Here is a 23,079-nt window from a genome sequence, read left to right as displayed (position 1 = left end):
ACTCGACACGTGTAGCGTAGCTTTGTGGTAGTTTGTATGCAAAAAAGGCCTTGTGGAATTTCACACCGGCGGCCCAAAAGAAGAACTCCTCGGGAACAATCAGTCTGGCTTGGCTTGGCTTGGCCTGGCCGCTCCTCTCGGCAACACTTGAAGAGACTCCAGCGCACTGGTCATGAGAATTCTTGATTTATCTTGTTTCAAAACGAAATCTTTGTGTATTTTGCGTTGGCTTAACAGGCGATGGTTGGCTGGCGACCATTTTGTCTGGGCCTGCTTCTGCTCTGTGGCGAGCTCCGGGTCTCCCCGTGCCGGTGCATCTTCGACGAGGTTCAGGCACGGGTGCGAGTGGTCCGCGACACCCGGCCGAGTTCGGCGCCCGGCCCGGGAGAGGCGGCCCCGATGAGGTTCGGGACTTGGCTTTCCCGAGACGGCGACCGCCTGTCGCAGCGCGAGGAGCGGCGACTGAGGGCCACCGTGGAGCGGGCAGTGAGGACCGTGTCGTCCTTGCTGGCAGGTACATATGTCCTATTTAAAAAAAACAAATACAACTCAATTGAAGAAAAAAAAATGTCATCTTTTGGAGAGAGGACATGAATTTTTTTGAAGTATGCACACCTTAAAGCAACACTGTGTCATGTACGTTTTTGTTGATCATGGCGGTGCCATGTGGACAAAAGCGGTAGTGCTTGGACAAAAGTCAACCACATTTCCGATGCGCGCCGGCGCGTAGTGTCGTGAAATCCTGAGCTCTTATGAGAATAATTGTATTTATTTACTCAACAAAAAAAATCAAAAGAATGGGCATATTTGGACAAATAAGGTAAAGAAAAAAGTAGTACCACATCAATCAAAGAAGAAAGTGTATTTCAAAAATGTAATTTCTCAAAATAACACCTTCATAAAAAAAGAAGAAAAATAGGACTCTATACTGTATTTTTAAACAATGTATATTTCAAATGTTCTTCAAAATAGCTAAGAATATGCCACAAAAGAATCTGTTCAAAATATTCGATTGTTGCAAGATTTATTAAGAATAGTGTTTACATCAGGTGTGTTCCAATTAGGCTTTTATACTGCCGATTCTGATACTGATCACATGCATTGGATGCACATTTTTCAAATTTAGAGGTGCTCACTAATGATTATTGTAATAATGGATTAATTTGTCAATTATTGTTTTAGATTAATTAATGAATCAGATTTAAAAAAAAAAACATTATTTCCAAATAGCCATACTTATACAAAAACAGGACATTCGTTCAAATTGACAGTGCAAAAAATGCACAAACACAGGTTATGATTCAATGACTGGTTTGGTCTGTTCACATGTCCGAAAATAGGCAAAAATGTCGATGCGTGCACGTTTGTTTGGCTTGCTGCGCGCCCGTGCGATAACGGTGGAGGGTCGGCCGTACTGCACACAGGCTGACCAATGGGTCCAAGAGCAAACGCTTAAAAATTCCACATGATCTGACACACACAAACAAGAAGCCGCACGTGTTTTCTTTTGATAGTGGAGCGAGCCTCAAGCCCATTGCTGCTCAGGAGGGACGTCAACAAATACTGCAAGTTTCTGTGGAAGAATTCAAACGCCCTCAACTACAACAGGTGTGTGTGTAATAATAAATAAAATATCAACGACCGCACCGTACACGGACTGACTCCTTTTCAATCACTTCATGAAATAATGCTTTCAGGTGTGGCCAAGCAAACAAAAACTACAGACATGAGATGTGTCTGGATATAAAGGTCAGTGAATATTGGAGACGGATGACATCAAATTGTCTTTTTTAAAAAAAATACTTTATTAATCGCTAGTGATGGGAAAATGAAACTTCAAATTTGCTTCACGAACCAGTTGTAGTTTTTGACACTTCTAGATGGCATGCACTGTTCAACATAGGGCTGAAGGCACACTGACTTGCCATTTCTTAAATACCTTTATTTAAACAAGGGTGCCATCTACAAGAGTCAAAAAATACAACTGGTTCATGAAGCAAATTTGAAGCTTCGTTTTCCCATCACTCTTAATCGCCTTGAATTCAAATGAACCACGGGGATTGTGGGCACGCTGCCTCTGTGAATACAAGACAGTCTAGACACAAAGATGTGAAAACCAGATGATCAAACTTTACAATATTGCTCCGTTTCCCCATCGATCCTTCAAAATGGGCCGTCAGAGGTACACTTGAACTTGCTCCTTTTTTTCATTCAGTCGGCACAAACAGGTGAAAAGTGGTACATGCATGTTGCTGGATGTGCTTAAGGTAGAAGTACAGGAAGGTACGCAATTTCAGTCCAATATAAGGAACGTCAAGCATTGGAGTGGACGTGGCTCAGGAAGTAGGCTTATGGTTTTTGTTTCCCCCCCCCCCCGAAGATCCCGGATGATCACCTTGCTGGATGCGAAGTCTACCCGCAGGCCAACTCCACCCGCGGGTTGGTTCTCAGGCGTCCGGGCGCCGGAGTGGCCGACGTCGACTTCCTTCTTTACCTCCACGTCCAAGCGTCGGACAAGTGCAGGGCGCAGGTAGTGCTCGTTTGCCGTCGGACGGCATGTCATGGAAAGCTCACGTTGAATTGTGCGCGGCAGCCTCGCCTGTTGGCCTACGCCGCCCGCTGCCAGACGGACGCCCGAGGGAGACCTTTGGCTGGCGTCGTGGTCATCTGCAGGGAAAGATTGACAAGTCTGACTCAACAGGTCTGTCCATGTCCATTTCCAATGCGCTGCATTGTTCCAGTTTCAGTGACATTTTGAATCCACAACTGATTCACTTGAACCCGCCCCGCCCCGCCCCGCCCCGCCCCGCCCCGCCCCGCCCCGCCCCGCCCCTCCAGACTGTGGTCCATGAGCTGTTCCACGCGCTGGGCTTCTCCAAAGATCTTTTCGCCACGTGGACGGACTGCTCGGCCGAAGGAGACTTTTCAGCCGGTGTCGGCTGTTCTCCTCGGGGCAAAGTGACTCACAGCGACGCACGGGGCCAGATGAGGATATACACTCCGTCCGTCATCTCGGCGTTGCAAAGGCACCTGGCGGCCGTGGATCCCGAGCTGGGGGGGCCGCTGGAGAACTCGGTGCGCCGCCGTCTCCGAGCCGGGATGCGGCGGCCCTCTTTCGCCTGACTCCTTTGTCTGGTCTGTTCAGGACGCAGCCCCCGGCGGCGTGTCGTCACACTGGGAGTCCCGACTCGCGCAGGGTTCCGTCATGTTGGCGGCGCCGGGCCGGTCCGGCACGACGCGCATCGACCCGCTCACTTTGGCCGCGTTTCAGGACACGGGCTGGTACACCGTCAACACCAGCCGGGCGCAGAATCTCGTCTGGGGAAAAGGTACCAGAGCTCAAAGTGATGGATGGATGGACAAAAGGTCAAATTGTTCACTGGAATGATAAAATACTGCAGCAACATTTATTGAATTCTATTCATTCTAATTAATTGAGCAATCATTAACTCAGCAGTTATTTTCTAAAATGCACTTTCAAAATAATTGCGTTTATTTTGCTGCAAAAGTCATTCTCATTTGGAAATGATGTCTTAATTCATTCGCCAAATATTTTTCTACTAATATATGTATAATCATCTTCCTTTGCGCTTAAATATATTAAATATGAATTCTTTCTCCTTTCTAATGTCTCCATCCGTTATCCAAATCACGAGGGCCGGCCGGGAGGGGCGTGCCGGAGCCTATCCCGGCTGTCTCCGGACAGCTGGCGGCGTACGTCCTGAATCGGTTGCCAGCCAATCGCGGGGCTGGGCTCGCACACACGATCATACGGGGGGACCATTTAGGGTGCCGCTCAATGAACCTAGCGTAGGAAAGCCACGCAGGCACGGGGAGAACATGCAAACTCCACACGCGAAGGCCGCGGCCGGATTCGAACGCACAACCTCTCCACCGTGCTGCCCTTCTCCTTTTTGTTGTCATCAGCTGTCATCAAATTATTATTTCAGTTCAATTTAATGTGGCGTTGTTTATTTTACTCAAAAGATAGATTCATTCTCATTTTAATTGTGTTGTTTAGCATTTATTTAAGAGTACTGCATTGACCAATTCTTTGGTAAAGTGGCCAGTTATTCATGAAATTAAATACATCAATGTTAATAATAATGAGGTGTGAAATTGTAAGATATGAATTCATGCAATTCTTAAGTTTTCACAGTTTCATTATAAACAATTCACTTAATAATAATAATAATAATAATATTACATGTTATGTGAGTGCTTTTTTTAAATATAAAATATTCATTTGTTGTCATAATTTGTTTTTGTCATTGATTTATTCATAACATCAGTATATTAAAAACATCATTGGTAAGTCGTGGATTTTATTATTGGGGTAAATCCTCAGTCTCACTTTTTTACATTTTATTTACATTTGATTCGCCAATGACTTAATTCAATAAGTAACTTCATACTTACTTAATGTGGTAATTGTATATGCTACGGCATGTAGAGTACAACCCATCTGTTAAAAAAAAATCCCAAAGCATGCCTGTGATTTTATTGTATTGATTGATTGATTGTTTTATTTTTAGGCCAAGGAGCATCGTTTGGTTCCACGTTGACCTGCCACGACAACTCGTCGTCCTTCTTCTGTAGCGGCAGGTGGACGTGATGTGACCTTGAGTGGCGTCTGGCCCGTTTGAAGCCGATTGTAACCAAGTGTGTCCCTTCGCGGCCGTAGTGGACTCGGGTGCCACCATTTGCATCTCCACAAAGCCCAGTGCCAGACGGACGCTCACCTGGACGGCTGTCGCATCTACAAAGCCCTCGAGAACCGAGTAAGTGCCTCTGATTGTGTGCAGTTTTCTTTTCTCTTTTTAATTCCCGCTTGCGTTTCAGAGCGAGTGCTGGAAGAACGAAAACGAGAGGAAGTCGAGTGACGAGCGGCAAGGCGGGGAGGTCTTCGGCCCACGCAGCCGCTGTTTCTTCTCCCAGCTAACCGCACTTGTACGTACATGCAGGCCGACGTAGCGGCAAAGTATTCAGTGCTTTGTGTTTTTGGACATTATGGAATGCCGTGTTCCTAACATAGATTCAATTCTTTTTTTTCCCCCTAAAACTCAACACTCATCACCCCAGAATGACATGAACAAAGACTTTTGCAAATGTATTCAAAATAAAACACCAAGTAATCACTTTAAAACAAACTGTGCATTGAACATGAGTTGGAAAAAACATACACAAACTATGCTGAATTAAATTGAGGTTTTATTTAGACAAACGTAGTGCTTGGCTACCATTTTGTGACATCTTGGTGTCAAGGAACAATGTTGAAGGGTGTTGAGGAGTTTCATTTTGACAAAAATAGTGCTTTGCTGATTTCTTGGTGCTGAGGACCAATGTCGAAGCGAGCTGAGGAGTGTCATTTAGACAAAGGTAGTGCCTTGCCTTCTTGCTTCCAAGGAACTATGTTGAAGTGAGTTGAGGAGTTTCATTGGAGGGGGGGGGGGGGGGTAGCGCTTTGCTGCCATCTTGTAGCATCTTTGTATCAAGGAACTTTGTTGAATACTCTGAGGAATTTCATTTAGACAATTGTTCTTTGCTGCCATCTTGTTCCATCAAGAGACAATTATGCATATTTTTGTGAGGACATCCGTTGACCTGTGGATGATCGCAATTTTGTGGCCGGCCGGGCTTGGTCAAAGACAGATATTTTATGCCAATATGGAATAAGAGTGTAACATAGCAAAATGTGGCAAAAGTGAAACACTGTGAATACTTTTCGAATGCACTGCATAATAACAGCAGAATGTCTAAAAACACGGCAGTTTCAGCGAAGTAGCGTTTTGTACAAGTGAGTCCGGTACCCCAAACAGAAGGCTGCCAAAGCGTCACAACCGACCGTGTCTGCTTTCGCTAACAGAACACCAGCGAGTTCATAGTGACAGGACGCTGTTACAGACACAAGTGCACCGGACCAAACCGCTACCGGGTCCAGGTGTTGGGCTCCGACTGGGTGGACTGCCCCGCAGGAGGCAGCGTTCAGGTTAGCCGGTGCAAAGTGGAAGAAACTAAACTGCTTCCGAAATGTTCCAAGGCTCGACTTTACTTGACCCTTCTTCCTCTGCCTTTATGTGCTTCAGATAAGAGGATACCGGGGTTCCGTTTTCTGCCCCGACAAGAGGTTGTGTCTGGACTCTGATGTTGGGCCTCCCTCAGAGGCTGAGGATGTTTTCCCCACCGGGCAAGTCAAGCGTTTTTTTTTTTTTCTCCATACAACCCTATATTTATAGTCAATTTAAGTAAAGACTGTTTTCTTTTTGGGGTCTCAAACCAGTCAACCAGATGACACGTCACTCCAGGATGACACCCGGTCAGCATACAGAGCTGCGGCAGACCCCCTGGTCACCACTGTGCTCTGTGTTTCGGCAGCACTGGGTGTCCTGGTTCTCGGTCTGACGAGCTCCAAACGTTCCCCCTGCAAGGTTCGGATCCATGCGGCTTCGGGGGATGTTTAATCGCTGAGATCTTCTTTCAGGATCACTGTTTAAAAAAAAAAAAAAAAAGACCCTGTAGCTGGTCTTATGTGGTATGCTTTGGCATTATGAATACAATAAAGTGTCATAAGGAAAATTGACTTATGGGTAGAGCATGTGCCAAGAGAGGGGATAATTGTGGTTGTTTTTGTTTTCTGTTGGATGAGGAGAAAATAGTCTTTGAAACAAAGCAACCATCCGTGCCGTGTGTTCCGAAATTCCGGAGGACCATGAAAGCACCGTTGTGCGTGACTATTTATGGAAAGGTGATTGGTGGACAACCAGGAAGTTGTAATATAGATTATATAGCTAACATGGTGTTTTTCCACACATAAATGATCCAACAGTTACATTTGTCACGGGCTGTGACAACACTTTTTTTTTTTTACTATCATCATTATCATGATACTATATTATTACTATTCATCTAGAATTTGTCATTTATTTTCAACTGTCAAAGCCTTTTAAATCTTTACTAGCAGCACAAGAACTTGTTGTGTTCAGGAAATATGTTTCGTATTTTCGCGCACGCTTGCGGCGAGTTCAGCACATACATCCCCTCGGTTGTGGTATCTTACAAGACAAACATCGCAGAACGTGTGTGTAACGAGGGCCCACAATCAAATATAATTTTTTTTCGCCTCTCGCAGGCAGTTGGTGATTTGATCGTCAATTGTACGACTCGCAGATCGGGTCCCTGAATGTGTCTGCACCGATCCGACGTGTTTTCTCCTCCTCCATTAGCCCGCCTGGTTTCCTTCCATCTTCGGCTCTCGGTGGCTCATTTGACGGACGCGACGGCGCAGCGCACAAGTCCCGATCTTTGGGGTTGGGGAGAAAAAAACGACGACGACATTTGAGAGCAATTCGACCGAAACGAGACATTTGCTGCCAATTCTATTCGTCGTCGTCGTCGAACAAGCAGTATGGATCCAATGACTCAGTCTGCTCAGATATCCTCGTCGCAGGGACTCGCCGATGGACAAAATTCTGCGTTGAAAGAACCGAGGCCGTCCGGTAAGAAACAGTCGAAAGCTATCATTTCAAAGTTAAAACATGTATTTGACATTATTACGATGAATTATTTGACTAGCGATCGCCCAATTCCGCCATGTCGCCTGTTTTTTTTTGTTTTTTTTTTTTAATTTTTTGTCTATTGTCGTTGGCCATTGTTGTACTGTATTGACTAATGGATACACCTGTGGTCAGTTTTGACTAAAAATAGCACCCGGCGTGGCTTCGACCTTTTGGTTTTTTTTTGTTTTTGTTTTTTCTGTTTTGTTTTTGCTTAATTTTCTCAGCATTAACATTCCAACATACCTTTTTAATTGTAACGTCTTAGTGCAAAATGCTGCTTGTTGTGCACTGCGGGGGAATTACAGAAGCAAGTGGCCCTGAAGGCAGCATCTCTTAAAGGCGCAGCACCTTCCCGTTTCCACGTTTTAAATGATTAAAAAGAAGTCTGAAAACAAGTGTGGCTATTTTAAATAATCATAAGGACGCTGTCATTTACGTGTCCTCCTCGTGTCATTCAAACACGCTGCCAGTGTTGTCACCTCTGGCCTGATAGGCTGCTTATTTTTATTAAGGGAGTGGCAGCTTTCACCATCACTCCAGCAATCTTTTCTTTCCCTGCATATAAAGCCTTCAAAGCAATGAAAAAAAATCCTCCATACACGCTTGGGTGTGGCATGCAATGCCGCCAATACGACGCTATTTGATAACTTTTTGATTAGAGTCGGAGAGCCGTGATGTCATTGGATGCTGTTGCTCATTGTGTCATCCCCTCTGTTCGTTTCGGCATATGTCTAAATGGAAGCTCAATTGATCTCTTATTTCCCTCACCGTTTTGGCTGAGTATCAGGTAGGCTATTCTTTAACCTACTGAAATACGATCCCCACTATAAGCAGCTGTCATCTTTCACTGCTCAGCTGTTCCGCACGTGTGTAATAGACACCAGTCACACGCACGATGCTGTCTTTGCTTTAATCTATTGAACCAAATTCAACAAGAGGTCACTGAATGTCTTTTAAATGTTTGACTGCCGTCAAAATTCCCATTGACGACCCTTTTCAAATGGCAAGAACACGGCTGGCCGAGTAGCCTCAAAACCCGAGTTTCGGGGCCTCGCTTGCATTCTCAACAGGGATTATTCACTAATCACATGTCTGTGTGTGTGAGAGAGTATTTAACCAGACAGACATTCTAATAGAAATAAAGTGGGGGAAAAAACAACAAAGAAATAGGAAAAGACAAAGTATTGTAAAACAGTAAAACCTTCTGCATGTAATTCATATCTGAGTTGTTGTAAGCATGAAGAAACCAAAAAAATAGGTTATTTTATACATTATAATAAAGTCATTGATGAATCAGTTATCTGAAGTTTATTCTGCTAAATATCAAAATCGGCCTAAAAAAGAATAAACATATTAATCTGGCCCTATATGATACCATTCCATGAAATAAAATTGTATTGTATTTTCAGAGCATGCCTGTGATGAGGACACAAAATAACAATGCTAACACATTACATTTAAACTTCCTGTCTCAAATGAAATGTCCAAAAAGCCCACTTAGTGCAGCTACGAAATATCTTGTCCATTGTCCATAATTTGATACTTGCATGGACACTTGACAGCATTTTTAATCAATATTTGGTATTAACACTACTGTAAAAACCCCGACAAAACTATCACTCTTAATTGTATATTTCTGAGATATTTCAGGAATTTCCGTGACAGACAATTGGCGGACAGCCAAAAATCTTTGAACTAGCGTGCGGCAGCAGGTGAAGGGCGTTGTAATTGTCAACAGGCCGGTCGCGGAGGAAGTGGCACACTTCAAATGAGGACCTGGTTTCTGCATCTGCATTGCTTCAGAGGAAATGTGCCCACAGAGTACATTTGCCCTGCAGCCTCATTTAGACTTGACACACATTAATAGCAAGTACATGTAAACATGCACACGTGCACGCCTGTGATTTCACTTGAGCCATATTTGAGATGACCCCCATTGCTTTAAATGACGATGAATCCAAGATTGCAAGCTGCATTTTGCTATGAGCTAAGTCTTAAATGGAGTGTCATTATGCTCCAGTATTATTTGTGTAATTCGTGCCAAGTGGGAAGTTTTTATTTTCCCTCTGACTGCTGTCTTTGTATACACCCAATGGACCCTATTTCCAACAATATTTAAATGAATCATGTCCAAATGTTTTTTGCTGTCATTTGGCCAAGGGGGTTTCGATGTATGTATTTATTTATTTATTTATTTAAAATGGACAGCCAGCATTATTTGTGTCCGGTCACGCTGCACTCGCAGCGGCAGATCCTTATCGGAATTTTCTCGCCATATAAAAGAGGCCTGATTTCGATCGAACTGTGTCCGATTTCACACTTTTTGATTGTGAGGTGACTCCTTGATTGTGACAAAAATGTGTCTTGATAAACAAGGGGGAAAATCATGAATTGAGGAACTCATTTGCTTTGATTTGAGAGATTCAATTTGTCTCAAATGTATATTTCTGCATGCAGTGTATGAACCTTCAAAAGTGAACATAATATGCTGTGACTAGTTTCCAAGCTTCCTACAATGGCGGCTTGACTTTTACAACCGTATTGCACCACCTCTGCCTAAAAGAGTCCATTGATCAAAGTGGGCAGGGCCCCGGAAGGCTCCGGAACGCCGAGTCTTTTCGGCCCCCTGCTCTTCGTACTTGCCTGCCGCTGATCCGGCTTGGATCATTTCATCGAGGTCACGCACGCGATCAAAGAGCCCTCAGGGGGAGATGCCACCAGATAGGCCAGCGTTAGTCGCTATGGCAGCACAACCTCCGCTAGCACCATCCTGGGGGGGGGGGGGAAGCCCCCCGTGATGTCTTTCTTTTAGTACAACTAGTGTGGGAAACCTGAGAGCTTGCATATCGAAGGTGTGGCATGCGAGGGCAAACGGCCCGGAGTGAGCCGAGAGACGGAATGCCGCTCGGCAAGGGCGCACCAAGCCCAACCTGCAAAGCCTGTATCACATCCAAGTGCCACGCCACCCCCCCCCCCCCCCCCAATGTGAAAGTGTGAGGCGTAGTAGTCGTAGCACTCCACGCATTCCTTGACAGCAACAAGGATGCAGCACTTGCGGAACTCCAGCCAGTCCATCCAAAACGTTTCATTGGCAGCCGTGCCATGGAAATAACCGGATAACCGTGCGGAGTCGGCAGTATAACCCCGAGAAAAAGCCAGTTCAGAGGCTGTTGTCAAGTTGTATTCATTGTTTTTTATCTTCTAAGCCATGAAACGTTATCACGGGGGCTGTGGAGCGCATGATCTTGCCGTGTCATGCTCAATTTTTGCATAGCAACAGAGAAGAAAGTCTCTTCAGTTCCCATGAAAGGTTGGCAAATAAACCTGCACGGTTGGAAAAAGACTCTGCCGAAAGTCCTGACCCTGAACGTCAAAATGAATTCATAGTACTCAAAGTCCAGATAGCGGAAAAGTCAACTGAAGTACAGTAGTGACGTGTTTGTACTTGGATACTTGCAAGCATTGTAAAGCTGCATGTGCGTGTGTTGTTGTTGTTGTTGTTGTTGTAGCACATAGAGTTGAGTAAGTCAAGTGGTTGTGCAGTGGGCAGGGGTTCATTTTTCTCCTGCATTCACCACTCTTCTGTCCTTTGTTTTGGTTGTTGTTTTGGTTTTGTTTCAGATTCCTTTCTTTCCTCCTCGCCCGTATCTCTCATTCAGTCGTCACAAGGCAAGTGTACGCTTCTCTTCACGCCGCTCGCCTGCTTCTCCATCCCTCTTTCTAGCGCCCGTCCGCCTCTTGCTCCCCAAAGGCCGTACGCCGCTCTCCGCCCGTAGCAACCCCGGCGTGCCCTTCTTGCCGAAGCCACGTCTTGAGTCGTGTGACGCACCCAAAAAAAAAAAACCCCAAGTGCCTCATTTTGATTGCAGGCATCGACGTCTTTACGAACAAGACTCGGTCGGGCCTCTGCAGCTGCCGCTCCTCCGATCCGTTTCAGTCTTTATCGCCTGCGAGTGAACATTATTGAGGTCAGCGGGACCGACTGCAGGTTTGAGATAATCCCCAGATTGCCACCCTTATTTTAAGACGGCAAGAAAAGTTCACACTGTATGGGCCGGGGTAGGAACCTAAAAATGGATCCGGTTGGTGCCCCGAGGGGGTCGGTCCCACCTTCCGCCTTAGCCAATAGCTGAAAACCGCTATCAGAGCGAGCAGCAAAGGGGCCCAACTTAAGGGAGGAAGAGTGGCACGGAAGAGATCATCCACGGCCCGGCGGGGACACGGGCCCGCCCCCTGGCCGTCAACTGGCCCTCCGCCCGCCTCACGATCTGCTTGTGGCTTTGCGCATGGCACGCTTCTTTGCTTCAGCCATTAAGACTTGGCTTTGAGTTTGGCTGCTTTTCACAATTCACTGCCATCAATAGTGCTGCGTAGCGATGTTAGCCTAGAAGCTAGGTAGATCGAGCAGTACTGATGCCGTAGTTGGTCTTAAGGTTTCTTGTTGACACTCTTCAATGATGCCTCAATGAAATGCGATGAGTTGACGGTAAGGACGCTTTTTGTTCATTTTCAATATTGGTTTCACTCCTACAAAACATCAACACACTAATGATATCTGTCAAACCCCAAACCGTAATCCAAATCCCTTAAAGCGGAAGTCAACCCAAACATATTTTTTTCAAGACTATGTTCCCCGCAGGCCTACTAGTTGAAACTGAAGCTGACTTGTTTTCTGAACGTGAGCCGTGATTGGTCGTTGTGAGCAGTTGTGATGTTATTTTCAGTCAACAGAATGACAAAATGGCCGCCCCCAGAGATGGCTGAAAACAAGTGCATTTTGCTGCTTAATTTAAACTCCACAAACGCAAAATGAATCACAATGCCGTGTTTCAACTGGTAGACCAGCGGGGAACATATTCTTGAAAAAATATCATTTCAAACTCGTTTACAACAGTCCTGTTAAAAATGAGTAGATTACAGATTGATCCCAACAAACTATGCTAGGAGTGTGAGGATGTTGACATGTACCTTGCTGCTTTGCAACCCCGAAAGATACCAATTACTACTTTCCTATTTGATGACATTATTGCCTCACTGAAACATAGACACTTAACAAGTCTAGTTTTAATTGTGCACTTTCTGTACCATACATTGCTAGCGGCTAGCCGTAACTGGGAGCACTGCTAGTGGCGATCCTGATCTTTCTCTGCGTCACCTCGAGATCTTTAGCACCCGCTTTCTCGCCTTGCCTTCCTGTTGGACCTCTCCTGGAATCTTCCGTCACGTTGTGAAGCCGACTGACTAGTCGGCCGGTGGCCAACGCTAGCTGCGCTGCTGCTAACGTGGCGGCTTTTTATGGAACGTGGAGTTTTGTCGGCACCTTGTGGGCATTGCAGAAAGAGCACCAAAAATACTGCTAGGTCCACTAAGTGCTTCAGTGAAGCACTCAGCATAAATTCCACAGGGAAAAAACTAAATAGGTGAATACGATTAATAAAATATTTAACATCGAGTTATGCTGCTTACTTGTGAAATTGCAGCATCACCCAATGCTGCGTTTGTCTGTTGGTCAACTATAAAAAGTACAATTAATTAAGAATGAATACATTGTACAGTAAATGTTTTTTTGTTCAGTACACACTTGTTGAATAGTTAAAGAACTCCATTGCAAGTTATTAATCCAACGCACAAGTTGCAGTTGTTTTTGGGTGGTGGAGGTGGGGGGTCGCCTGGTCCATGCTATCACTATGACTTGACCTTGTCAATTGCCTCTTGATTGCAGCTACCGTACTGCAAAAGTAGAAGGGTCATCCCGTATGCTCTTGGAACTCACATTGCCATGATCCAAATGCATGAATGCTTGAGCTGCAGTAGCAGTACATGGTTAAGAATATCCGAATTGCATTGGACTTTAGATGTGATGTGTATGACCTCCCCTGCTCTCTCTTCTCCTTTGCTTGTCGTCTCCCTTGCGTGTCAATGCAGACGTAAAGACGGTGCTGGGTTCCGGCAAGCCCAGTGAAGGGGTTGCAACGTCCCTACGCTTTTCTTCTCAGCCAGTCTCTTTTTCGCCTGATAATTATGGAGGCGAGGCACAGCCCGAGTCCCCAATTAAGACGTCTCCGGTTTCTGAGCGCATAAAAGCTCTGGAAGCGCTTGCCGCCAAAAAGGAGACGTATTTTCGAAGCGACTGTTCCTCGCACCTCAAAAACCGCCACCCTGACAAATGTCCCTCCGACCTAGCGAAACCTCCCAAGCACTGCGTGGAGAAAAACACGGCAACGGTTCAGACGAAGAGAGGCTCTCCTGATCTGGATTCACCCGAATCGCCCTTTGAGGTGTTCGGAGAGTTGCGACAAATGAATGAGTTTGAAGAAACGGAAGCTTGGATGAAGGCTCATCTACCGCCAGTGCCAGATTTGCACGCTGCAGGCTTCGTTAAAGGCAACGTTTCTTCCGAATTGAAGCTGACCGAGGAAAATCCTTCTTTTCCTACGCTCGCTGGTGTCACTAATGCTTTCACGGAGTCGTCATGTGAGTCTCCAAAACCGAAGGAGCCACAGAAAGAGGCCTGTGTTGAGGAGGCAGACTTTGACCTTCACTTTCTGCCAACAGCCTACATGTGGGCTCAGCAGGACAGTTGTGGTGTCCAAGCTCCAGCACAGCTTGAGTCGGAGCATCCGGCTTTACCACCTCTTTCCGGCACTGAGCCCCCGTCTCCTCCCGGCTCCCCTACAGACGATGCCGTTCGGGACGCTCCCAATGACAAGAGGACCACTTGGGCTGGCGATCTGGAACCTGGAGAGGCGAGAGAAGTAGATAGTTCAGGGGAGTCTGATGAAACGGTTATTGAAGATGCTTTCACTCCTGATGTGGCCTCTCCAAAATCCGATTGTCCTCCACCCGCCGGTGACATGGCCTCTTCTCCTGCGACCTCTTTCGCTGAGGCAGAAAGGGTGACGCCGCCAGTAAGATCGGAAAGGAAGCTAATGCAGGTTCCCACAATTAATGTCATTGAAACGGAGGAGCCAAACTGCAGTGATGAGGAGATGGAAATGGAATTTGAGGAAGAAGACTACGAGGTTGTCAACGAAGGAGCAAAAACTGCAGAGACGGCACCAGAGGATGGGAACGAAGCACCAAACAGAAGGCCTGTAGAAACGGAATTCATGGAAGGCTATTCCCCTCCTTCCTCTCCCGTCGAGTCTGATGACGATTGCAGCCCCCCGGAAAAGATCCTCGATCCTCAAGCGGAACTCAACGACTCCGGATTTGATTTGTCCCCGGAACAACCGGAAAAATCAAAGACTGCTCCCACCACTCCTTTGACAGATGCAAACAAAGACATTCACTCACCCAGCAATGATGACGAGTGGTCAGATGAAGCGCGGCAAAATATCGGCGGACAAGACCAAGCTGATTTTGATTCTACCCGGAGCGTACCCCATACTGACAAGGATGTGGCTGCTGTCTTCTCACGAAATAGTTTTATGCGAGGTGACACTTATGAGGGGCAGTCGTTTGACTACGAGCCGTCGTCTCCCTTCTGTGAGAACGAGGAAATGATCAAAGGAGCCAAAGACTACTTTGTTTCAGACCCTGCTGAGGTTGAGACTAAAACGCAGGATGAGTTGCCAAACCGCGACAACGCCGACGCGCCTACCGGCCGTCCTTTTCCCGATAACCCGCCTGACCTTTCCCACGCAACGGGCTCAGATGACGGCTCCGCTCCCGAGCCTGTCGATAGTTTTGTGGAGTTCATGAGAGAATGCCTCAAATCGAGGGAGGGCGAAGAACCGGACGACTCTCAAAGTGTTGCCTCCGATGACGAGTACGGGCTGCGGTCGACTCCAACTGCCCTGACGGATATGGAACAGGAGCGGCTTACAATCGGTGCTCTCAAACAGTTGGGCAGCAGTCAGGAGGCAGAAGATGAAACTCGAGCCAAGACTCCGGAAAACGATAACGCCGCATGTGTCCGGCACGCTTCCTTTCCCTCGCTGACGAGTGCGCCGTGTTCCCAGAGCAGCATACTTGGCACTGACTGCGCATATTCTGAAGAGGTAGACGCCGTTGACCTATGGGTCGCGGAGGCCTATCATCTTGCGGAGCATGTCTTGACGGCAATACTAACCCACGTATCAGGTAATGCTAATTCTTTTGGCTAGTTACCCGGCGGCCGTCTTTAGCTGTGCGTCAAACCGCCGTCAGCGGATCTACTGTAGCGTAGAGCGCTTATTTAAGTAGGTGCCGTTTTGTCGGAATATCCAGTGACAACACGCGGACGTACAACTAATCGGTGTTTGAAAACGGTTTCGTATACAGCGCAGGGCGAAGTACAAGTGGAAAGTACTCCTGCAAAGATAATCTGCTTCAACTCGATGCTCAACTGGACGTGTTAGTTGGTCAGCGTTTTGGAACCTCACGAGCTGTGAAAACGCATTTGTTTCCTGACGGCGATAAGGCTCATGTTGCGTTCGGGAAGTTGTGGCTCGGCCAGCGCCGGTGGACGCCGGCAGGCCTCGTGTCCACCCGCTTGACAAAATGCTCCCGTTTTGTCTCGTCGGCGACCAAGTGCGTGGCGCTCGCGGTGTGCAGCTTTAAGAGCTGCGCCGTGGAAACGGGCCACCAAAAGAGAGCAGGGCCCAGGGAAGCCAGCAAAAGCCGCAGTTAGACAAGCCAATCCGGCTCGGGCCGCCTCTCGGCAATCGCGCGCGCACAAACACACGTGCCTTTTTTGTGCACGGCCCGTTTTGTTGAGAATTCCTATCTAGTCCCAATTTGACCTGTTTTCCCTGCCACGATGCAGGAAAAGTTCTCCCTTCGTGGTATGTGCTGTTGACACAATCTCGCTGTTGGCTTATGGAACAATAGAGCCGCCTTTGTTTCCCTTTGAGGCCCGTCAACGGTGCTGCTGCTGGTGCTGCTGCTGCTGCTGCAACACGTAATCTCTTTTGCATGATCTGAATTATGAAACCTTTTAGATGGTTTTGGGCTCATATGTGTTCAGTTCTTCTCGTAAAGCCACACGGCTCCTTCGGTGCGGCTAAAGTTGGAGTTGTCAAGCTTGTGGGGCCTGCAAAAGAACATTTTGAACATGTGCACTGGCGCGGCAAACAAACACCAACCAATTAGTCATCCCTGCCACCGCTTCGGGCCAATTAAAAGCTCTGGAATGATATCATGTGACGTATCGGCCAAGAAATGAGACGCGCATGAATACGATTTTTTTTGTTTTCCAACAAATCGCATGAAATACAGGATGAGGTGTATTTCTTTTACCAAACAAAAGGCCCAATTTTTCACTCAGTGAGATGTGCTACTTTGGCTTCATTTTGGGGAAGATGCAGCTTCATTTTCATAACATTTACAACTTTTTACCCTGGAAAAACAATCTTTGTTCTTGAATATATGAATTTATCCGACCATTGGCCACAAAAATAGGAAACATTTTTGGGTGTGCATGTGGTATGGCTGTTAGGATGATGAGGGGCAAATTCTCTCTGCATTTGAAAGGTTTGAGACCCTTGAGCTAGAAATACGCACCGGGGGCAACACCGACCACCCCCATTTTGGCCACACAAAATAATCCCGACCGGAGCAGTCTCGAGGCGCCGAGTCACATGACGACATGCGCGCGCGCGCGCGCGCACACCTTTCTTTCCCTCTGGCAGTTTGAGGGTGCCAACCCACTCTGACGTTACGCAACTCTTGCACAGAGGCAATCATTTCTGCATGCGCGACTCTTGACAAACGCGAGAGGGCCATCCGCCGCGACTGCGCGTCTTTCACTCGGGCGGCTCGGGTGAATTTGGCCGGCGCGTAACACGCTCAACCTCTGCTTGTGCGCAGTCAAGGACCTGATTCACTGGCGGGACCCCAAGAAGTCGGGCGTGGTCTTCGGCCTGTCCATGCTGCTGCTGCTGTCGCTGGCCGCCTTCAGCGTCATCAGCGTGGTGTCCTACCTGCTCCTGGCGCTGCTCTGCGTCACCATCACCTTCCGCATCTACAAGTCGGTCGTGCAGGCCGTGCAGAAGTCCGGCGACGGACACCCCTTCAAGTAAGCGGCCCCATGGGAAGACGCGTTTGCCTTTGATTGAAACGCCGCCCGCTCAAGATGACACTCAGCCAAGCGCTCGCACCTTTCCCAATGACCCTTTGTGCTGTGTGACGCCACCAATCCAATGCGGCCCCAAACTCACAGTTTGACCGCCGCCGCCGCCAAATGCACACTTTCCTTTCTTATTGTAGTCGTCAAAGCAGCTGTCCCCGACGTTTTTACCAAATGAAAATAGAACACGGATCGGTTGGACGAAAGCGCGCGTGCGGCGGGCACGAAGGCCTGATTTAAAAAGCTCATCTTTTCCTCCTCCCCTTAGATCGCTGATAGATAAGGATGTCAGCATCCCCCCGGAGACCTTCCGCAAGCACGTGGACGCCGGCCTGACCTACATTAACCGAGCCCTGAAGCAGATGAGCCGCCTCTTCCTGGTCGAGGACCTCGTGGACTCCCTAAAGGTGAGACGCTATTGCGCGAGCCCGCTGAAGATGACCCCCACCCCCCCACCCCCATAGCAGAGGTGGGGGGGCGTCAGACACGCGACTTGATTCCAGTCAGACTTGGGACTTGACTTGGACTTTGGCAACAAGTAGATGTGCTCACTTGACAAAATAGCTGGTCAAATATTAACTAAGGTTTGGGATGGTTTGTGAACGTGTTGTGTCAGCTTTGTCACGCCACGACTGCAAATACCGAAGGCAAGTGGCTAATGTGACCCCCATCCAATCACAGATCAGGACTCCGACCATACACATTCACGTCAACGGTCGCAATTTATAGAATTGTCAACACCAAACAAAAGTGCAGGGTCGCGACAATATGACACAAAAATGAATGACTTGCTTGAAATTTAGGGGGCACTTCTGACTTTTTTTTTTTTTTGATAAAAAAGAGGAAATAAATCTTTACGATAATTTGTTGTGTGTGACCCCACTAGTCTAAACGTGATAGTCTGAATAATATTGTCTTTGTGGATTATAAATGAAGCGGCAAAATCCAGCCGTTTTGATCCATCTCGGGGGGGCGGCCATTTTGCCACTTGCCGTAGGCCGACAAATGACATCACAGCCGATCGCGGCTCAGCTTCAGAAGACAGCTGAGCCGTGATCGGTCGTTACCTCAGCCCTGAGCACTTGTGATGTCATTTTTAGTTGACAGACAGAAGTGACAAAATGGCCGCTCCCTCAGACGGCCAAAAACGGGCGGGTTTTGCTGCTTCACTCATATTCCACGAATGCAATATGAATCAAAAGGCCGTGTTTTGACTCATGGAGGTGCATAGAACATATTATTGTCAAGAAAATGTGTGCGTTGACTTCCCTTTACACTTGAAGGTTCAGACTTGAGACTTATGACCCGGGGAAGTTCAATTTGACTCCCAATTAATCCAATCGAAATAAGGCAAAGTGATGCGATTAGCTGCCATTTTGACAATTTATAGCACATGGACACCGATTTCCTTGAGACTGCAACTTATTGAGCTTGTGCTTCCTCTTTGTGTAGTTGGCCGTGGTCATGTGGCTGCTGACCTACGTGGGCGCCGTCTTTAATGGCATCACCATCCTCATCCTCGGTGAGACTCACAAAGGAGCCGTCCGTCCGTCCACAAGTCCTCAAGTCACCTGCCCATTAATCGACTTAACTCATTGATTTTCTGCCTATTTTCAAATCACATTCATCCTTAAACATGTCAGTAAACATCATGTGCTGTCTCATTGTCAATAATTGAATACAAAAAATGAAAGAGGAAAATAGAAAAATATTGACGCATGCTAATTGCTTTAGCAACCGCTGCTAATCGGCTCTTTGCCGACTTGATCGGAAGAGGGGGCCCTGGCTCCAAAAATGAAACTTTGTGACTTTTGGCCTTCTCCGCAGCCGACATCCTGCTCTTCGCCGTGCCGCCCATCTACGAGAAGAACAAGGTGAGCATCGGCCGCTCTCCAACACCACGCTGATGCAGTCCAAGACACGTCCGTAATATGACCAAAACAAAATGCTCTATACGCTGAAAGGTTTGTTGAATTTACTCAATTTGACTTTTTCAAGTGGATATTTTTTTTTAACTAGACGATACGTCGACCAAATAAATGCATCTGAATCCAGATTTTATTCTGTGCAACCACTTGACGAAATACAAGTGAGTAAATTCAACACACCATTTTTTTTTTCTTCAGAAAATGAAGACATTTGAACTTTTCAAAATAAACACTTTTTTTATTCATAAAAAGTTTACGTGACAAAGCCACAACTTTGGTAGCGTCATTGTTGTCATCGGACGTCTGCTTTTGCCACACTTGTTTGCTAGAATTAAGTCAATGCTTAAAAGACTGCAAGGCAAAGTCTTTCGTAAGTCAACACCTCTAATTGATGTAGATTGCGTTTCATTTGATTTCATGCCTCACTTTCCTAAATTATAGCAGACTAATCGATGGCTCCAGGACCTCGAAAAATATGATCGCATCGTCAATCGCAATATTGGTAGGGGGGAGAATGTCAATTGGATTATTTTTCCAAATGGTTTGTCAGAATGAAGCTGTCTGTCTGTCTGTCTGTCGGCGTTGAGCTCACCCGAGGCTCTTTGTGTGCATCTTTTGTTGTCCACGCTCACCAAAAAGGCCCCACTTGTTGTGTCCACAGACGCAGATCGACCAGTACGTGGACCTGGCTCGTACCCAAATCAACAACACGATGGCCAAGTAAGTGCTGCGGCGTTGCCGCCGCCGCCGCCGCCGCCGCCGTCGTGGTCGGGTTTAACGGCAACTATTTTGCTGTTCCCCACGCAGGTTGCAAGAGAAACTCCCCGGCGCCGTCAAGCGCAGCAAAACCGAATGATCCATTGACAAAAACAAAAAGAAAATGCTCCCAGTCATCTCCGACCCCAAGCACCACCCGTCTACACTGAACCTTACTAGGTTGAAAAGAAAAGATAAAGAAAATCGGAAAAAAAAAATCTGTATTTAATGTCAGAACTACTGCGCTATTGTACCAGAGCGTGAACTAGACTGAATCTCTGGCCTGGCTTCAAGGGTGCATGCGAGCAAAATGTCTGTACTAAAAACCACACCATTTCCCCTCATCCAACTAAGGAAACGTTTCAAAAGTGCATCTATTAATACTAACCTGGTCCTCGGCGTCATCGTGGCTATTCTCGTCGCTCTGCATAGATTGTCCTCATTTTTTTTTTTTCTTCTTTTTTTTTTGGTAGAAGCGGGTTTGCCTGTCGCTCACGTGTGTTTCTGCACTGCGCTCTTTTATTCTGAAAACGCCGCCGAACGGGTTGGATTCACAACAATAAACGCTTTTGCAACACTCAGCCGGCTGTGGTGATTTAGTCTAGTTCACACGGGCCTCACTCGTATGGCGAGTTGTTGGAGCATTTATTCCGTAGCCTACTAGTACGCTGGACGACAATTCAGTGCACTAGTCCAACGGCTGTCTTACTAATGATGTTTTTTTTTTTTTTCCCATTACTAGATGACATTTCTTTTCGCTGCTGTGACATTTCTGTGCACTAGTAGATGTCCGTGTCACTGGTGAGGCAAAACTGTGCACTAGTTGACATCCGTGCTTCTAGTACTACTAGTCACATCGTAAAATTCTACTCGGGCTCCGCTAATGCTACTGGTAGTGCACGGATATGGCAAAGCGCTTGAGCATTTATTCAATATCCTACCCGGAATTGTCCATGTACTACTAGTACGCTCCTTGTCCTCACGACAGTAAGACAATTCACTGCACTAGTAGTATGACTTTTTTTGTGTTTTTAGTGATGGTTTTTCACAACTGCGATATTTCTGTGCACTAGTAGTGACATAAGATTATACTATTTAACATCTAGCACTTTGCTAGTTGTATTAGTGGATATGGCAAGCAATTGCGCAATAACCTACAAGTGCACTGAATTGCCCATGGCCTCACGAGTGAGGCAATTCAACGCACTAGTAGAAGCAAGTCGGGCATACTAGTCGAGTTTTATTTGTATTTTTTTTTATCACAAGTGATGTTGCTCCTACTAGTTTGACATTTATGCACACAAATAACTGGTAGAATCTTTTGTCAATGACCATTTTAGCACGCTAGTAGGATAAAAGGCCGTCTGGCTTGCCACACTTACTACGAGTAGCATGTAGTTGTACTAGTGTGCGAAAATGTCATACGGTGGTTGAAGAAAAATATTTCAGTAGTGCGCCAATTTCTCGTACTAGTGAGGACAAAGAGCGAAATGCTCAAACGGCTTTCCGTGCACTCGTGCATGTAAATATACTTACTACTACTGCGGTAATTCTAAAGACGTGGCAATTAAGTCATTGCAGTTTTAAGATGAGATAATGGTGTGTAGCTTTTGGAGTCTTCTCTTGTTTGTTTCGTCGTCACATTTTTGCAGGCCCCCGCATAGTTCTCACCCATATTACAAGTTCTATTGAGATTGTCATTTTTGTATTAGCAGTGGTGTTCGTTCGTATCGTCGTGCGTCGGCTGGCGCTCCGAAGGAAAACGAGACGTACGTGTTTGTGTTGGTCACCCGCGCGCGACCTTTCATGACTTTGAGCAGTCCGACATTCCCCGCTATGCATGCCCACGGATGCCGTGTTAGCCCCCCGCCTGCTACCTTCTCATTTGGCTCCGTTCAAGCACTAGTTCCTGAAAGGACTCATATGTTTCTCCTTTCTTGTACGATATAATGAATGAAGCCGCTTTGCGCAAAGCATGTTGATTTTCATCCAGTATGGGAATGTGTGCGTTTGAGAGACAGGAGTGCCGTGTTTCTTCTTTTGTTGCCCTTGATGTCGTTCTCTTAACATGTTCTGTTTAGCTATTATGGTTCTAGCTTTTTTTTTTTTTTTTTTTTTTTTTTTTGCGAATGATGTCACCGGAGAGAGAAAAAAGGGGGAGGGAGACAGTATGTGGTCTGTACTCATGTTCAAGTGAAATGAATAAAAACACGTCAAAGTACTGTTGGCGTCTTCTGTTTTGCTAAAAAAAAAAAAAAACTTTATTAATCTATTTTATTACTATTATATGCCAATGGCAGAACAATGAAATGTTCTTCCACTAGATGGCAGGAGGTACATCATGAACGTGTGTATCTACCAGCAGAATAAGCATTGGGTAAGTCCATTTATGACATTTCCCGCCTACTTTTTGTGTTTAGTGAAGGTCAGGAAACAGCGAGTTCAAGAAATGCATCCCAAATCCAGTCAGTGTCGCATTTGAAGCCACTGTGATGTGTTTCATAACAGGGCCAAAGTCAAAAATCATGAACGGCGGCGGCTAACTGGAGTGTGGACAACTCGGCGCGCCGCGTTGCATTGTGGGTAAGGACGCCACCGTGGAGCAAAGAATTTTCAAAATGTACAAATGCTATGGTGTTAGAAGGAAACACGGGCATCCGTATATTGTATTATTTAATCAAAGATGACATTAAGGTCAAGCACATGTAACAAAAACACACGTTGACATTTCATTCCTGTCATTTCAAATGAGTTAAGTGCTTTTTGTGGACCATTGAAAATTTTAGCC

General features: G+C 46.4%; 2 protein-coding genes and 1 long non-coding RNA gene across 5 annotated transcripts; 2 read left to right on the top strand and 1 right to left on the bottom strand.

Moving 5' to 3' along the window:
- Nucleotides 1–25: 25 nt before the first annotated feature.
- Nucleotides 26–6,677, top strand: cirop (ciliated left-right organizer metallopeptidase). Its single transcript, XM_086023414.1, has 13 exons — nucleotides 26–514; nucleotides 1,515–1,608; nucleotides 1,698–1,749; nucleotides 2,381–2,530; nucleotides 2,594–2,701; nucleotides 2,839–3,075; nucleotides 3,146–3,329; nucleotides 4,536–4,605; nucleotides 4,685–4,781; nucleotides 4,843–4,950; nucleotides 5,867–5,989; nucleotides 6,087–6,187; nucleotides 6,281–6,677. Exons 1-13 carry the CDS (start codon nucleotides 241–243, stop codon nucleotides 6,459–6,461), a joined length of 1,779 nt encoding a protein of 592 aa, XP_085879540.1. The 5' UTR covers nucleotides 26–240; the 3' UTR covers nucleotides 6,462–6,677.
- On the bottom strand, nucleotides 5,199–8,036 carry LOC147150731 (uncharacterized). Its single transcript, XR_015085690.1, has 2 exons — nucleotides 7,800–8,036; nucleotides 5,199–6,486 (listed from the first exon to the last, which is right to left on the bottom strand). It is a non-coding gene; the product is annotated as an uncharacterized LOC147150731 (long non-coding RNA).
- On the top strand, nucleotides 6,789–22,513 carry rtn3 (reticulon 3). 3 transcript variants are annotated; one of them, XM_086023401.1, is made up of 9 exons: nucleotides 6,789–7,496; nucleotides 11,178–11,225; nucleotides 13,482–15,641; nucleotides 17,349–17,556; nucleotides 17,876–18,014; nucleotides 19,060–19,129; nucleotides 19,435–19,481; nucleotides 20,197–20,255; nucleotides 20,343–22,513. In XM_086023401.1, exons 1-9 carry the CDS (start codon nucleotides 7,406–7,408, stop codon nucleotides 20,389–20,391), a joined length of 2,871 nt encoding a protein of 956 aa, XP_085879527.1. In that variant the 5' UTR covers nucleotides 6,789–7,405; the 3' UTR covers nucleotides 20,392–22,513. The 3 variants fall into 3 exon arrangements, with proteins under 3 accessions (XP_085879527.1, XP_085879528.1, XP_085879529.1); XM_086023402.1 differs by lacking the exon at nucleotides 13,482–15,641 and having other exon boundaries at nucleotides 6,817–7,496; XM_086023403.1 differs by lacking the exons at nucleotides 11,178–11,225; nucleotides 13,482–15,641 and having other exon boundaries at nucleotides 6,822–7,496.
- Nucleotides 22,514–23,079: the final 566 nt, after the last annotated feature.

The sequence above is a fragment of the Filicampus tigris genome, chromosome 2, assembly GCF_054856515.1.
Source record: "Filicampus tigris isolate MCC_2025a chromosome 2, RoL_Ftig_1.0, whole genome shotgun sequence".
In the NCBI taxonomy this organism is placed as follows: Eukaryota; Metazoa; Chordata; class Actinopteri; order Syngnathiformes; family Syngnathidae; genus Filicampus; species Filicampus tigris.
The sequence above is the reverse complement of the archived record's forward strand: the minus strand, read 5'-3'. Positions and strand labels throughout refer to the sequence as shown.

Excerpts from the sequence above, each read along its gene's own strand:
- rtn3 (XM_086023401.1), top strand. The coding sequence starts at position 7,406 with ATGGATCCAATGACTCAGTCTGCTCAGATATCCTCGTCGCAGGGACTC. Across the intron at positions 17,557-17,875 it reads GGCGACGGACACCCCTTCAA|ATCGCTGATAGATAAGGATG; the intron begins GTAAGCGGCCCC and ends TCCTCCCCTTAG. Across the intron at positions 19,482-20,196 it reads CCATCTACGAGAAGAACAAG|ACGCAGATCGACCAGTACGT; the intron begins GTGAGCATCGGC and ends TTGTGTCCACAG.
- cirop (XM_086023414.1), top strand. The coding sequence starts at position 241 with ATGGTTGGCTGGCGACCATTTTGTCTGGGCCTGCTTCTGCTCTGTGGC. Across the intron at positions 515-1,514 it reads CGTGTCGTCCTTGCTGGCAG|TGGAGCGAGCCTCAAGCCCA; the intron begins GTACATATGTCC and ends TTCTTTTGATAG. Across the intron at positions 1,750-2,380 it reads AGATGTGTCTGGATATAAAG|ATCCCGGATGATCACCTTGC; the intron begins GTCAGTGAATAT and ends CCCCCCCCGAAG.